We start from the raw sequence: 15,940 nt of genomic DNA, 5'->3' as shown, positions 1-15,940 counted from the left end.
GGTGTCTCCCCAATTGTTGATTGCATTTATGTGTCATCTTTTTCTCCAAGAAATCCCAAGTGGCTCCCCCTCCTCACTTCTTGATCTCCACAACAACCCTGTGAGGTAGGTTAGGCTAAGAGACAATGACTGGTCCAAGGTTTTTACAGTGATGACATGTTGCAGGAAGCACCAGCCCTCTGGAGGGGCCAATATACCCACAGATTTAATCAGATCGAAACCTGCAGCGCTACTCATTCATTGACTTGGAAGTCGGCCACATTAAACTCGAGTCTGATCCGTGCGCTGCAGCCAGAGAGAGAAGGCGAGAGGCTGCAAGCCGCGTCAACGCAAAGCATTTTTATTCTGAGCAAATTTCTCGAGGGGAGCCCGCTCATCAGCTGAAACGCATCTCTTTTAAAATGTGTTAATTGCGCGCTCTCTCTCTATCTGTGTACTGTATATATGTGTCCCAGGGCGGGTAACAGCAATTAAAACACAATAATAAGAGAGTCACCGACCGTCCAGGCGCGCCTCGCCTTTCAGTGGGTGGTGCGCCCAGGGCGCAAAGAAGAAAGGCGGGCCGGCGGCGGGGGGCAATCGAGGACCTAAAGGGCGACCCCTCCCACGCGCTTCGGTAGGAATGTCTCCCCCGCGCGCCCCTCCCCCTCCCCACAGAGCGGTGTTGTCACGTGACTGGTGACGGCCGTCGGAACTGGAAGAGGAAACCTCCACCTTGTCGCCGGGATCGGCCGCTTCCGATGCGGTCCGGATGGAGGCGCCTCCGGGGGAGCCTGGACAGCAGCGGCCGCTGCGGGAGCCGGCGGCGGCGGCGGAGAGAGAAGCGGCGGAGGGTGAGCGGGCTCGGCGGGCGATCGCACGCGTGTTATGCCGCCTTTGTGAAAGCCCCAGCCCCCGGGGGGTCGGCTTTGGTGGGTGGGTGGGGGTGGGAAAGGGAGAAAGAGAAAGTGAGAGGAAAAAGCAGCCGCGGCTCCCTCCCTGCCCCGTCCAACATTTCGCCGCCGAGAAATGGGGACCTAGTGGCATCTCGGTTCTCACGCCCAGGGATAACTGCCCACTGCCGCCGGTGTATTACCCGGGAGTCAGTCCTGTTCATTTAACTCAGTGGGGCTTACTTCTGAGTAGGCATGTCCAGATTCGCGCTGTACGAAAAGCACCCAGTGAGCGCGTCTCAAGAGGAGCCGTCCAAAGTCAGATCAGCTGGGCAGCGTTCAGATCAGCTGGGCAGCGTTCAGACCTGCGCAACTAACGCAAACTGGTATAGTGTAATGGAGCGCCGGACTTGGGACCTGGGAGGCCAGGGTTCAAATCCCCATAGATCCAGGAAGCGCCCTGGGTGATCTTGAGCATGCCACCCGTTTCTCAGCTTGACCCATCTCACAGGGCTGCTGGGAGGATGGGATGGGGGGGGGGAGAACTCTGAACACCACCTTGAGCAACTGGGAGGAAGGGGAGGATATAAAGGTAATTAAAGTGAGTTGTTAATATTGAGTCAAAGGCTTCAGCTGCGAAAGGTGCATTTTGAAGTTCTGAAAGGACAGTTGCTCCATAGGAACCTGCCTGAGTGAGACCAGTGCCCCCATCAAGCTCAGTGCTGTCTACACTGGCTGGTAGCACACCTCAGCCTCTCCAGGATTTGGGAGGTATTGAAATGGACAGCGTCAGCGAACAGCCAACATTTATGATTATTAACAGCAGAATTTATAAACTGCTCTTCACTGTATGTTTTCAATCCCAGAGCAGATAACAAAGTTATAAAAATAAACAGAGGAAAAGCACCCAGTGTGGTGTAGTGGTTAGACTAGGACCTGGAAGAAGTGGGTTCAAATCCCCTCTCAGCCTAATCTACTTCACAGGGTTGATGTGAGGATTAAATGAGGAGGGGGAGAACCATGTGTAACCACTTTTTTGGATCCTTGAAGAAAAAGTTGAGATAGCCCAACAAAGAAAGAATGGATACAAAAACTTATGGAATATGCAGAAATGGAAAAACTTACCAGAAGAATAAGAAATCAAGATAACAAACTTTTTATAAAAGAATGGAAATGGTTTATTGAATATTTACAGATAAATTGCAGACAGATGAAAACACAAGCAGTTTCATAAGAGTTTCATATTTAAAGTAGATAATTAAATGAGCAAATTAAATAAATTTGGATATGCAGAAAGAGGGGGAAGGAAGTCAGAATTTGAAATGTTAATTCGATTGTAAAACTAATGAAATGTATAAACTTGAAAAGTATAAATAAAAACTTTTTTAAAAAAAGTAGAGATAGAAATGCAATAAATATGCAAAAATTGCATAAACACGTCCAATAAATGACGTAACAATTCTGTCATCAGGGAAGCAAAAATTAATATTTCCAATTTACCGTAGCCAAATCCCTAGGTTAAAAACAAGCAGGGCATTCAAACAGATGAAGCTACCAGTGGCTTTAATGACAGTTTTACCCCGTGTTTCACATTCATTCATTCATTTATTTTATTTTGGCAGCCCACTTCCTCTCTGTCTCTCACACAAAGAGGGCCCCACTCTGTGGCAACTTACTTTGCGGCCCCCGAGTAACTCAGCATCTTTCTCCCCTCCCTCTCCATTCCATCCAGCTCTCACCTGGGGTGGTGTATGAGTTGTTGCCTACAAGCATCCACAGCAAGGACCCTCCTTCCCTTTCCGACAGCAGCAACCGAGCAAAAACCATACCCCCCCAAAAAAAAGAGTGGATGGAAGGGCAATAATCCGCAGGTGGCGTTTCTCTCCCCTTCCCAGTCCTGAGGCCTCAAGAGCTGCCAGTTAGAGATGTTCAGATGGATTTGCTGGCCTCCCCCCCCCCAGTCTCTCTTCTCCTTACCAGCCAGCGCATACACAGTGTTCAGGGTCCTCCAGGGTCTAGCAGGTAATGATGGAAGCTCTCCCCACCCCTTTCTGTCTTATGCCTTAGGAGAGCCCATCCTTTTGGCCGAGCTGAAGCCAGGGCAGCCTCAGCAATACGACTGGAAAGCCAGCTGCGAGACGTGGAGCGTGGCCTTTTCCCCGGACGGCACGTGGTTTGCCTGGTCTCAGGGCCACTGCATTGTCAAGCTGCTCCCATGGCCTTTGGAGGGAACCCAGCAGTGAGTAGCCACCTTGACGGGGCAGGGGTGGGGTGTCTGGCGCTACTTTTGGCTCTCCAGCATTTGTTGTTTCTATGCTACGTGAAGCCCCTGTCTACATTATACATTTAAAGCAGCATTGTTTCACTTTAAACAATCATGCCCCCCACGCCCCCCCCCCAGATCCTGGAAGTATAGTCTGTTAAGGTTGCCTATTCAGGGCAGGGCCCAGTTTCAGGTGCTTAAAGCCATAAACGACTCGTCATTAAGAAAGGCAGAGAGGGACTTTAGGTTGTTCCACCCCCACCCCCCTGAAGCTCATGGGGCTGGCAACCCCGGGAGAGGGCCTTCTCTGTGGCAGCCCCTAACACAGGGGTCAGCAAACTTTTTCAGCAGGGGGTTGGTCCACTGTCCCTCAGACATTGTAGGGGGCCGGACTATATTTTGAAGGGGGAAAAATGAACGAACTCAAATGCCCCACAAATAACCCAGAAATGCATTTTAAACAAAAGCTCGCATTCTACTCATGTAAAAACATGCTGATTCCCGGACCGTCCACCAGCCGGATTGAGAAGGCGATTAGGCCTTATCCAGCCCCCAGGCCTTAGTTTACCTACCCATGCCCTAAGTTATGAAACTCCTTCCTCACAGAGGTGCGTCTTACACCCTTCATTATATAGTCTTTGGTGAATGCTGGAGGCACGCCTCTTTGTGCTGGCTTCTTATACTTTTAGGACCCACTTGATTTCTGTGGGTGTCAGTTGTTTTTTAAACTGTTCTTAATATTGTGCTTTAATTGTTCTAACCCGCCCTGGGACCTTAGGGTGGGTTATGTTATTGAGAGTTGTTAGGAGACCCTATTTTCCTCACACAGCTACAGTTCCCAGCAGGGGTGGAATTGGTAATACGGTGCCCTGAGCGAGGACAAAATTTGGCAACACCGCCCTCCCCCCAATTTTTATATTATTTTCACAATAATCCCTTTTGGTACAGTTGCTCTTTCATGGATCTTCTCAGTAGGTACCTATATAAATATAGGTGGTATTATTATTATTATTATTATTATTATTATTATTATTATTATTATTATTATTATGTGCCCCCTCAGTTTGGTGCCCTGGGCAATTTCCCTGCACCGCCCTCAATCTGGCACTGTTCCCAGAATTCCTTGGGAAGAGGGATCACCCATTAAACCACTTTGGAAATTGTAGCTCTGGGAGGTGAATGCGGGTCTCCTAAGAACTCTCATCCCCTCTTAATGGACTACACTTCCCAGGATCCCTTGGGGGAAGCTGTGACTGTTTAAAGTGCAGCTCTAACTGCATTGTTCAGACGGGGCCTATGCTGGGAACAGAGACCAATACTGCCTTAGGTGACCTGCCTGCCTGCTCCCCACAGGAACTGCAAAGCTTCAGAGTGCACGAAAGCTGAGGCCAGGGGCCGTGGCAAGGCCAAGGAGAAGACGCTGGAGTGTGGGCAGATCGTCTGGGGCTTGGCCTTCAGCTCGTGGCTGCCTTCCCGTTCAAGGAAACACATCCTGTGGGCGCCGAGTCCTGCGTGTTTGGTCCTCGCCACTGGCCTGAATGACGGGCAAATCAAAGTCTGGGAGGTGCAGACAGGTAACCTGGCTCTGTTCTTCTCTGCTGGAAAAAACGAAGGTGGTCTTTGCATTGCAGGGGGTTGGACTAGATGACCCTTGGTGTCCCTTCCAAGCCTGCAATTGTAGGAGTCTATGATCACGCCCCTTTAGCCCACAATGTCTGCTGAAGCTGCCACCTACTTTTTACCAGTGTGAGGTCTGAATGTGAACGTGAGTGAAGGAAATTGGTCCATGTGTGTCTCTCCCCCTGGCACAGGCTCCTCTCCTCTCCCCAGTGTTATTTAACATACCTGAAAGTGCTGGGAATGGTCATTAGGAGTTTTGGAACAAGGTGTACACCAGTACGCTGATGACGGGCAGCTCTCTTTCTCCCTAACTTCTGAAGCAGGAGAAGCTGAATCAGCTCTGGATAAATCATATGTTTGTGGTAAACCGCTTTGATAAATAAACGAGAGCATCAGGGGTGGTGGAACCTATGTCCCTCCTGGTATTTCTAGACTCCAGTTCCCATCAGTCCCTGCCAGCGTGGCCAAGGGTGGGGATGATGGGAGTTGTATTCCAGCAGCATCTGGAGAGCTGCAGGTTCCCCACGCCTGAATTACATCCTCTTTAGGCCCATCAAGACCCATCTTCTTTAGAACAATGGGACACGGGTGGCGCTGTGGGTTAAACCACAGAGCCTAGGGCTTGCCGATCAGAAGGTCGGTGGTTTGAATCCCCGCGACGGGGTGAGCTCCTGTTGTTCGGTCCCTGCTCCTGCCAGCCAACCTAGCAGTTCGAAAGCACATCAAGTGCAAGTAGATAAATAGGTACCACTCCGGCGGGAAGGTAAACGGCGTTTCCGTGCGCCAGTAAAGCGAGATGAGTGCCGCAACCCCAGAGTCGGTCACGACTGGACCTAACGGTCAGGGGTTCCTTTACCTTACCTTTAGAACAATATGGTTCTGGTTCTGGGGTGGTGGTAATCACGCCTTGCCGTCTGCTCCTCCTTCCAGGGCGTTTGCTGTTCAACCTCTCGGGACATCAGGACGTGGTGAGAGACTTGAGCTTTGCGCCTGGTGACAGCCGTTCAATCCTCATCTCCGCCTCGCGTGACAAAACCCTGCGCGTCTGGGACCTTAGTCAAAATGGTAAGAGTGAGCGATGTGGTCCTTTGTCTGGGTGTGGGAAATGGGCATACAGCGTAAAGCACATTTAAACCACATTGGTTTGCCCCAAAGAATCCTGGGAAGTGTGGTTCACCCTTCTCAGCCCCCTTAAACTACAATTCCCACAATTCTTTGGGCAGGGCAGCGGAATGTGCTTTCATTGTATGCTGTGTATACAATGGGCAGTTTGGCAGGAAACTTAGCAGCATGGCAATTGAGCATATAGATCACATTTTCAGAGGTGCCTTCTGGGTTATTAATTTTTTTGTAAGCCTTTGCATTTTCCTGCTTCTCTTCAGCCTGCCTGAGAAAAATTGGGAAAAGCAGATTATGCTAGGAGTGCCAAACGTGGCCCTCGAGGCCCCTCTGTCTGGCCCCTGGAACTCTCCCTAGGCCATGCCCCCTCTGGATCCTATCTGTTTTTTCTACGTTGGCTTGTGGGAGTCAGTGTGATTTGTCTTCTGCATATAGATGCAATAGATGACCCTTCAATCTCTACGATTTATGACTCTTAATGTGCTAATGCTTTTCTCAATTTTCCCAGGGAAACAACTGAAGGTGCTGTCTGGACACATGCGCTGGGTCTACTGCTGCTGTACCTCCCCTGATGGTCGGATGCTGTGCTCTGCAGCTGGAGAGAAATCGGTGGGTCTTGCCTGAGTGGTGGTGAAGACAGTGAGTTGCCCCTCTGACTCCCATAGCAGCAGCAGCAGACAACCTCTACCTGGGGTGTGTTCTTACCAGGCCATTTTAAAAAGAAACAGGCTCTCCAACAAATTCCCCATCAGATGCCCCGTACTAAGCAAACAACAGCAAAATATCTAAGTTCAAGGTCAGGGGTGAGGGTCCTTTTCCGGCCTGAGGACCGCATTCCCTTCTAGACCCCATTCTGGGGGCCACACTGGGGAGTAGGCTGTTTTATCCCGGCAGACAAACAAACAGTCTGGTTTGTTTGTTTTTGAAGTGATTTTAGTTGTGCTATGCTGTTTTTACTATCTGTATTTCAATAGATTTGGTTTTTTAAATAATTGATTAAAATTTGATTAGGGTTTAAGTTCCTTTTCCCCAAGTATGTTTTTAGATTTTTGTCATCTCCATGTGATGTTTTAATGTGTGAAGCCGCTTGCAAGTTCCCAGTCTGAAGGAAAAGGCAGGAACGCTCTCCCCAGAGAGGCTCGCCTGGCGCCTTCGTTACATATATATTTAGGAGCCATCCCTAGCTAACAGGACCAGTGGTCAGGGATGATGGGAGTTGTAGTCCCAAAACATCTGGAGGGCCGAGTTTGCCTATGCCTGGTCTAATCTTATGGTCCTGTTATTCATATATTCATATTTATCCATTACCTATTATATTCCGTATAAACTCGTTCCAAATAGCATTATGCTTATCTAGAGAAAGTCTGCATCTATAAGTGATCAGTTCCTATGTCACTAATAGTGTCATGTTGTCAGCCCAATGATTTAGGGGAATTGTATCTTTGTTCTTCCAGTTTATCAGTATCAGTCTCTTAGTCACCATTAGGGCATGTAGAACCTATTTTTGCTGTCCTGTCGTCCCTTTCCATACAGGAGGTATAATGTTCAGAAGAATATGCACCTCTGAAAATCTTAAACTCCTCCGTAACATATTATTAATATCTAACACAAATATTCTTCCCAAACAGAGGCCATCAAAGTGTTTCACCCTGCTTGGGCTGTGCCACTCATCTGACAATGCCTCTTGCTTGTGTGGATGGAGGAGTATGTGTATTTGTGTGTGTAAACATCTCCCCCCTCTTTTGCTCTTTGCCCCACCTGCTCTGGGCATGTGGCCCCCAGAAGGTTGCAACAGCAGGGAATGTGTCCCTCTTGTTTGGAAAAAGATTCCCTGCTTCTGTGGTTGCGTCCTGACTTTTGCCTCCCTTCCAGGCCCTGCTATGGAGTATGGATTCCTACAGCCTCCTCAGGAAACTGGAGGGGCACCAGGGCTGCGTTGTGTCCTGCGACTTCTCCCCAGACTCTGCGCTTCTTGCGACTGCCTCGTACGACACCTATGTGATCCTCTGGGATCCTTGCACAGGGGAGCAGCTGAAATCCCTCTGGTAAGGGAGTCAGCTATCGGAAGGGGTGCAGGCCTCTGGCTTTGCCAAGGAAGCGGTTGTTTTGGTTGGCACTTGTTGCCTGCCCCACCCCTGTTTTGAGAAGAAAACACTACTCCAGGGGAATGCCGGTTTTGACTGACTGAATGGTAATGCTGAGGCTGATGTTTGGTGCACAGGGAGAAGTGAGGTGGTCTGGGGTTGTGGTGGGTGTGTCAAAACACCCTTGACTGTTTCTGCAACAGAGTCTCTGTGCCCTAAGTCCTTGAGCTGCCCAGCCAGAATGAAAGGGGAGCTTTTTAGCTACTGAGAAGAAATCTTAGGATCTTGGGAATTGTAGACTTGCAAAGGACCACAAGGGACTTCTAGTCCAGCTCCCTGCAATGCAGAAACCTTTTGCCTTGGGTGATTCATTGTATTTGAAAGCTTTAGTGTGTGCAAAATGAGCCTTCCCAGCAGCGCTAACTGGCGATAACACAACCACCTTGGTATTGCTGAGTAAACCGTAGCAGCACAGGAAACCATGGTTTCTATTCAGACTTGAACAGACCTTTTTGATAAGCTGCAGTTCAGCCGTTTCATGCTGGATCTTCCCTTCTAAGTTTCTTTCTTCTGGGATAGCCACCTTCAAAGAAGGGTAACAGAATGACCCCTTTAGGTTGAAGGTATCTCTCCTGACTTCTGGAGGGAAACAGACCAACCTTTCCTTTCTTCTGCAGCCACATTCCGCTGCAGCCGGCCCTGGACCATGGCGCTGACTTCCATGCCAGCTCCCTGCGATCGGCCTGCTTCTCACCTGAAGGCCTCTACCTGGCGACGGTGGCAGATGACAGGTGAGTTTCTGTTGCCTTCCTGTTCATAGGGCGCTCTTCATGCAAAATGATGGCTGTTAGTGATGGCCAGGTATTTTTGCCTGGCATGGGGGGCCTTCAAGTCAGGACCAAGATCCTTGAGTTAGGGTTGAAAGAAGGGAGAGGCACTATACCTTGTTAAAATGTGTCTTGGCGGTAGTGCAACCAGTGTTTGAAATTATCCAGGTGCATTTTGCCCCAGGCTATTGGCCATTTGTGGAACGCGGGTGGCGCTGTGGGTAAAACCTCAGTGCCTAGGACTTGCTGATCGTATGGTCGGCGGTTCGAATCCCCGTGACGGGGTGAGCTCCCATCGTTCGGTCCCAGCTCCTGCCAACCTAGCAGTTCAAAAGCACCCCTAAGTGCAAGTAGATAAATAGGGACCGCTTTATAGCGGGAAGGTAAACGGCGTTTCCGTGTGCTGCGCTGGTGCTGGCTCGCCAGCTGCAGCTTCGTCACGCTGGCCACGTGACCCGGAAGTGTCTTCGGACGGCGCCGGCTCACGGCCTCTAGAGCGAGATGAGCACGCAACCCTAGAGTCGGACACGACTGGCCCGTACGGGCAGGGGTACCTTTACCTTTACCTATTGGCCATTTGTAACCAGGTGAAGACACCTGGGCTCCAGGATGGCTTCTGACATCACCATCTGGAGGTGCATGCCTGGGGATTATTGGATTTTGCCTGTTTTTACACACTAATACCCCATCCTGTAGAATTCTATCCATTATATTTTACCTGCACAATCAGGATGAATTTCAGGAACCAAAATGCTTTTTCTGTGCAGCCTGTGCATGAGCATTGAACAACCTGTTGACTGCTCACAGTTGTGAAGAACATTCTTACGTTATGAATGGTCCATGTTACCATTAAAAAAGAGAGAGGTTGGAATCAGCTGATAGATATGTGGACTGTCCCTGGATCAAGTGACTTTCCTTCTTTCAGTTCCCAAAGTTCTTAACCTAGCTCAGTGTTGTCATCTGAACTGAGAATCAATCACTGTCAGTCCATCCTTTGAAAAATAAGACTTTTGAGCTGTCTTGCCCCAAAATGGCAACTAGACATTCCATTTTGGCGACTGTAACCTTGGTTTAAGGAGCCATTTGGCGCTTAGCTTATATAGCTGAGTTTCTAACGCTGAGTGGAAATGGCTTGCGTGGAGGATAAAGTGGTCAGTGGCCACAGTGCTAGAATGGCTACAGCCCACAGGGGCCAACTTTTACCTTCCATTGTTGAAGGCAGTGCATTCCTCTGAATAACAGTTGCTGGAAACTGCAAGTGGGGAGAGATGCGGCACTTGGGTCCTGCTTGGGGGCTTCCCACGGGCATCTGGCTGGCTGCTGTGTGAGGAGGATGCTTGCTTGGCCCTTGACCTGATCCAAACAGCCAGGATTTTCTGATGCTCTCAATAGCTAACAAGTTGCCTCTGGGAAGCCCATGAGGATGCCATGAAAGCCATAGTCTGCCCTCAGTTATCTGTCGTTCCTAACCCCTGACGCAGATGATAACAACAACGACAACAACAACAACAATTTATTATTTATACCCCACCCATCTGACTGGGTTTCCCTAGCCACTCTGGGCAGCTCCCAACCAAATATTAAAAACATGAAACAGGATTAAACATTAAAAACTTCCCTAAACAGGGCTGCCTTCAGATGTCTTCTAAAAGTAAGATAGTTGCTTATTTCCTTGACATCTGGTGGGAGGGCGTTCCACAGGGCAGGCGCCACTACTGAGAAGGCCCTCTGCCTGGTTCCCTGTAACCTCAATTCTCGCAGTGCGGGAACCGCCAGAAGGCCCTCGGAGCTGGACCTCAGTGTCTGGGCTGAATGGTGGCGGTGGAGACGCTCCTTCAGGTATACTGGACCGAGGCTGTTTAGGGCTTTAAAGGTCAGCACCAACACTTTGAATTGTGCTCGGAAACGTACTGGGAGCCAATGTAGGCCTTTCAGGACTGGTGTTGTATGGTCTTGGCGGCCACTCTGTCACCAGTCTAGCTGCCACATTCTGGATTAATTGCAGTTTCCGAGTCACCTTCAAAGGTAGCCCCACGTAGAGCACATTGCAGTTGTCCAAGCGGGAGATTACTAGAGCATGCACCACTCTGGTGAAACAGTCTACAGGCAGGTAGCGTCTCAGCCTGCATACCAGATGGAGCTGATAGACAGCTGCCCTGGACACAGAATTGACCTGTGCCTCCATGGACAGCTGTGAGTCCAAAATGACTTCCAGGCTGTGCACCTGGTCCTTTAGGGGCACAGTTATCCCATTCAGGACCTGGGCGTCCTCCACACCAGCCCGCCCTCTGTCCCCCAAGAATAGTACTTCTGTCTTCTCAGGATTCAACCTCAATCTGTTAGCCGCCATCCATCCTCCAACCGCCTCCAGACACTCACACAGGACCTTCACTGGTTTCGATTTGAAAGAGAGGTAGAGCTGGGTACCACCTGCATATTGATGAACACACAGCCCATACCCCCTGATGATCTCTCCCAGCGGCTTCATATAGACATTAAAAAGCATGGGGGGAGGACGGAACCCTGAGGCACCCCACAAGTGAGAGCCCAGGGGTCTGAACACTCATTACCCAACACCACCTTCTGGACACGGCCCAGGAGGAAGGAGCGGAACCACTGTATGACAGTGCCCCCAGCTCCCAGCCCCTCTAGACGGCCCAGAAGGATGTCATGGTCAGTGGTATCAAAGGCCAGCCTTATCCAGCGGCCCTCTTCTGATGTTCTTTGGACTAGTTTTCCAGATAAGGGTTCCTCTCTCTTCTCTTCCAGGCTCCTGAGGATCTGGGCCTTGGAGCTGGGGAGCCCAGTTGCCTTTGCCCCAGTGAAGAATGGGCTCTGCTGCACCTATTTCCCCCATGGGGGGATCATTGCTACAGGGTAAGTTCTTCGGCAGGAAGCCAAAGGGCAGCTTCCTTTTTCCAAATCGCAGAATTGTAGAGTTGGAAGGGACCTTGAGGGTCATGTAGGCCGACCCCCTGCAATGCAGAAATACACAGGTGGGGGGATCAAACCCACGACATTGGCATTAATCAGCACCACACTCTAGCCAACTGAGCTAACTTCCAACTGGGCATGGGTCCAAGAAACTGGCATGGACTGACCTGGGAAGATGGAGCTTCCACTTTGAAAGAAGTCATGCTTCTAGCTCTCATGGTTAGAGCGAAGTGAGTGGCAGTTGCCCGTTAAAGCACATTTTCAAGGAGGGCCATAGCTCAGTAGTATAGCAACTGCCTATCTCTGTCCCAGGTTAAATCCCCGGCATCTCCAGACAGGACTGGAAATGTCCGCTGCTTGAAACTCTGCAGAGCTGCTGCCAGTCAGTGTTGGCAGTACTGAGCGAGATGGGCCTATGGTCTGACTCAGTCGAAGGCACCTTCCTGTGTTCCAGACTTCTCGAGTCACCTCTGCATTATTGTACCACTTCAACAGCCATTGTGTCCCTAAAAGAATCCTGGGAACTGTAGTTCGCCCCCACAGGACTCCCACTCCCAGAACAAACTACAGTTCCCAGGATGCATTGAGAGGGAACCATGTGTTCTAAATGTGTGGCGTAGATGTGACTTGGTGTTCACGCTTGGAGAGTGAAGGGCAGGATGGCCTTTGCCCAGTGGCATAACATCACCTGTGCATGGAGAAAGACTTAGGTTCAATTCCTGGCATTTCCAGGTACCGCTAGGAGAGAACCTTCCCCAAAACTTCAGAAAGCAGCTGCCAGCTAGTGTAAACCAGTGGTCTCCAAATTGGCGCTGCACCTCCTGGGGAGAGGTGGGGTTGCCTAGTGGGGGTGCTAAGAGGCAAGGGGGCGGCGGCAGGGGGATGTAAGTGGCTGGCAGACTTTGAAGAGCTGGTGTCACTGGATCAAGATAATCTGTTTTGTTGAATTAAATAGTTTTAATTGGATTTTTAACAAACGTGAATTCATTGTGAATGATGTGAATATTCTTGTGTCAGTGGGTCTCGCAAACTGCTATTCCGAATAATACTTTTTATAGGGTAGGGGGCCGCACTGGGGATGAGTTTATGCAGCCGAGGAGGTGGTGGCAGCCCCCCAAATTTTGAGAACCCACAAATGAAGATGTTACTGAGCTGGATGGATCCAAATTCCCCCATATATAGCAACTTCTTACATTCCAAAAACAAACAGCGGAAGACTGGCTTTTGGTAGCCATGGGAAAGGGGGCTTTCCCCAGATCCCACCCATCGTTTTGTTAATGTTTCCTAGCTCTACAGATTGATTTACATTGCACGGTGTTAGCTTGTTGATGTTTGCCACCCTGGGCTCCTTTAGGAGGAAGGGCAGGGTAGACAATGAATTGATTATGAAAAATGGGTGAGCATTATAATCATTATATGCATCCTTAGCAGCAACCTGCTATCACCAGGCCTGATGTTTGCACCCCCTCTTTGCTCAGTGAACAGTTTCTGCAGCCTCCTTTCACCTCCCCAATCCCTTCCTCTCGTCGTAGAACAAGAGATGGCCACGCTCAGTTTTGGACGGTTCCCCAGGCCCTCTCCTCCCTCAAGCACTTATGCCGCAAGGTCCTCCGCAGCTGCTTCACGACGTACCAGGTGCTGAAGCTACCCATCCCAAAGAAGATGAAGGACTTCCTCACCTACAGGACTTTGTAAGGCTGTGATGTGGCTTGACGGAGCAGTGCCTGCGGTCCGCTGGACGGAGGGGCCGGCTGGCCTCGCCAAACGCTTGTGCGATAAGCTTTGGTGTTTTGCGGTGCAGGGAGGCCCAAATGGTCTGGTTTCCCCCTGCTCCATTTGTGTGGGTTTACTTGGTTAAAGTGACTTTTTATATCTGGACAAGCACAGATGGGCTATAGGAAGAATCTCTTTTGTGCGTCAGCCCTACAGAGATTTGACTGCTGCAGTCCTGTAGGATGTGCATGTCCCTGGGACTTTTGTATTTAAATGCAGCTGCTCCCTTTTGGACATTGGGAGCCGAAACCTTAACACGGGAGCCACCGGGGAAGAACTGTTGCCTGCCGGTGTTAGTCTGCAAATCATGGAATTGTAAGGGACCACGGGGGGTCATCTAGTTTGACCCCCTGCAATGCAGGGATCTTTTGTCCAACATGGTGCTTGAACCCATGACCCTTAAGACTAAGAGTCTCATGCGCTACCGACTAAGGTATCTCAGGCCTGGATCTGGCTGCTGTTCTTTGGATCTGGACCACTGCCTTCAACATTAATGGTGAAGCCAGGAGGCAGGGGGTCTTGCTACACCCTGGAGGGAGATTAACCTTTTTGTCCTGTTATGGACAAAAAGTGATCCTTTGAATGTCTCTTGGTTTAGGATGGTGAGGAACAGGTTTGGAAGAATGTCCTAAATGCAGGTGCTATGGCTGTAGAGGACTACAGTGGTACCTCAGGTTACAAACGCTTCAGGTTACAGACTCCGCTAACACGGAAGTAGTACCTCGGGTTAAGAACTTTACCTCAGGATGAGAACAGAAATCGTGCGACGGCAGCGGGATGACCCATTAGCTAAAGTGGTACATCAGGTTAAGAACGGTTTCAGGTTAAGAATGGACCTCCAGAATGAATTAAGTTCTTAACCAGAGGTACCACTGTATTTCAAAGCTAATGGTTCATTTTGGAGCAGATTCCGCCCCCCCAAAAAAGAATTGAGGTTGAGATGTGGCAGGAGGTTCCCTTATGTTAGTTTCAACAGAATCATGCAGGAAGTTGAAGTAATAATTTGAGTGAATTCAGTGTGTGGAAGAGGGAGAAATAGCAGAGGGGTGAGGAACATCTGACTCAGCAGCTGTTGTTGACTTCAGGTCTTGTGAGCTCCAGTCAGCATGGATACTGGTCAAGGTTTATGGGAGATCAAGGCTTAGGGCACAGACTTTGCATGCAGAAATCCCAGGTTCAACCTACCCAGTTGAAGAGATTTTGCATAAATAGGGTCAGGGGAAACTGTGGCCAGCCTGGCCTACAACTCCCATCATTCCCTAGCTGTTCTGTGAGAAGATCCTGAACTACAGAACAAGTTATTTCAAGCTGTGTTTGGAAGAAGGGATAGGATTCAAATCTCTGCTCAGTCGTGAAACGTACTTGAACCATGGAGGCAGTGATGGCCAGCAACTCAGATGGCTTTGAAAGAGGATTAGACAAATTCACAAAGGCTTATCGATGGCTTCTAGCCATGATGGCCTCCACAAGCATCTGCTTAGGCATTGTGAGAACAGGGTGCTGGACGAGAAGGGCCAATGGCCTGATCCAGCCGTCTTTTCCTGTGTTCTCAAGCTTACTGGCTGACCCTGCTCTAATCACCCATCTCTCAGCCCAGGGTACCTCACAAGGCGGCTGTGAGGATAAAAGGGAGAGGCAGAACTGTTTATACTAGCTTGAGCTCCTTGGAGGAACGGTGGGACTTAGGGCTGATGGAGAGATGGAGCCTTTGAGGGCCACAGGTTTATTGTCACTGCTATACAATTTGCGCCAGCTGCTCCTAGCCCTGGATAAAATTATTTCGAAAGGGCAAGAGGCCCAACAGGGTGGCAGGTCCCCCTAAAGATGCAGAGGTGTTAAAAGCTTCAGTTTGAGACACTATAATGGTGCAAGACGTTTTAAGGCATTGGTATGGGCTTTCTCCTCTTCTAGCCTCTTTATGTATGTGATGTGTTAGGCAGAGTGCTTGTCAAAGAGATCAGAGTTCTGGACACTGGTTGGAAGTATGTGGCTGGCTTAGGAGCTGCAGGCGAAAGCGGATCTCATTCATCTGGAAGCCGCACTCCTTAATGCAGCCACCTTCTAAGGCTAGTCTCATAGAAATGTCTCTCCCCACTCCTGCACACTACGTAAATGTTGGACTGAAAGAGAGTTAATTTATCAAGATTTCTAGTGAACGTATTGTCGCGGGGAGAATAAATGAAGCCAATTGGTTTCCATGCCTAACTACAGTACAGAAAGTGGCTAGAGGATGATGACCAGTCTAGAAATCAGGTCCTATAAGGAAGTGGTTGGAAGAGTGGAGCATGTTTAGCACAGAGATGACATTGTTAAATATCTGGAGGGCCGACATGGTGGAGCGGATCCTGCTCCTGGAACACACAAGACGCCAGTGGGTGGCAAGGTGACTTTGGCTCCCAGCACCTGGATTGCATCTCTCCTGCTGCTCAAGCCTCTCTGCAGCTTCTA

General features: G+C 49.7%; 1 protein-coding gene across 2 annotated transcripts; it reads left to right on the top strand.

Moving 5' to 3' along the window:
• Positions 1-690: 690 nt before the first annotated feature.
• Positions 691-15,622, top strand: WSB2 (WD repeat and SOCS box containing 2). Of its 2 annotated transcripts, none has more exons than XM_081175297.1 (9): positions 691-833; positions 2,943-3,111; positions 4,489-4,709; positions 5,686-5,820; positions 6,383-6,483; positions 7,747-7,919; positions 8,636-8,749; positions 11,555-11,662; positions 13,252-15,622. In XM_081175297.1, exons 1-9 carry the CDS (start codon positions 752-754, stop codon positions 13,412-13,414), a joined length of 1,266 nt encoding a protein of 421 aa, XP_081031423.1. In that variant the 5' UTR covers positions 691-751; the 3' UTR covers positions 13,415-15,622. The 2 variants fall into 2 exon arrangements, with proteins under 2 accessions (XP_081031423.1, XP_081031422.1); XM_081175296.1 differs by having other exon boundaries at positions 2,940-3,111.
• Positions 15,623-15,940: the final 318 nt, after the last annotated feature.

This window comes from Podarcis bocagei (genome assembly GCF_964188305.1).
Source record: "Podarcis bocagei genome assembly, chromosome: 16".
NCBI lineage: Eukaryota > Metazoa > Chordata > Lepidosauria > Squamata > Lacertidae > Podarcis > Podarcis bocagei.
This window is presented reverse-complemented; position numbering and strand designations above follow the sequence as displayed.